The following is a 621-nucleotide window of genomic DNA, read 5'->3' as shown; positions in this document are numbered from 1 at the left end:
TTGTTGGGGAACTGGATGTGGTTGTTAAATCCATGGTTGTTAATGTTTTAGATGTGTAGGAGTGAGGTGTGGATTTCAGCTGAGTGGTCATGGATGCGCTGGATGTGGTTGTCAAATCTGTGGTTGTTGATGCTCTGGATGTAGAGTAGCTAGGTGTGGTTGTCAGATGAATGGTCGTGGATGCGCTGGGTGTGGTTGTCTGCTGAGTGGTTGTTGAGGCAGTGGATGAAGTAATTGGCAGTGCAGCTGGTGAGGACATGTATGTGGTCATTGAGGATGTGGTGGTTGATGCTGTGGATGTGGAGGAGTTGGGTGTGGTTGTGAGCTCAGTGGTTGTTGGGGCACTGGATGTGGAGGAGCTGGGTGTGGTTGTGAGCTCAGTGATCATGGATGCACTGGTTGTGGTTGTGTACCGAGTGGTTGCTGGGGCACTGGATGAGGTAATTGGTCGTGTAGCTGTGGAGGAAATTGAAGTGGTCATTGAGGATGTGGTTGTGGATGCTGTGGATGTGGAGGAGCTGGGAGAAGTTGTCAAATGAGTGGTTGTTGGGGCACTGGATGCAGTTGTCCAGTCGGCAGTTGTTGACACTGTAGATGTGGAGGAGCTGGGTGTGGTTGTCC

General features: G+C 50.9%; 1 protein-coding gene across 1 annotated transcript in view; it reads right to left on the bottom strand.

Annotated features, from left to right (window-relative positions):
* Positions 1–518, bottom strand: part of LOC103375567 (integumentary mucin C.1-like) — a gene marked incomplete at its 5' end in the record, with an annotated part of 1,651 nt that extends 1,133 nt beyond the window's left edge. The window contains one exon of the mRNA XM_008305878.1: positions 2–518. Within this exon, the coding sequence (XP_008304100.1) occupies positions 2–518 (517 nt within the window). The remainder of the gene's footprint in view (position 1) is intronic.
* Between the last annotated feature and the right edge of the window lie 103 nt (positions 519–621).

Source organism: Stegastes partitus, unplaced genomic scaffold (assembly GCF_000690725.1).
Source record: "Stegastes partitus isolate 25-593 unplaced genomic scaffold, Stegastes_partitus-1.0.2 Scaffold2670, whole genome shotgun sequence".
Classification (NCBI taxonomy): domain Eukaryota; kingdom Metazoa; phylum Chordata; class Actinopteri; family Pomacentridae; genus Stegastes; species Stegastes partitus.
This window is presented reverse-complemented; position numbering and strand designations above follow the sequence as displayed.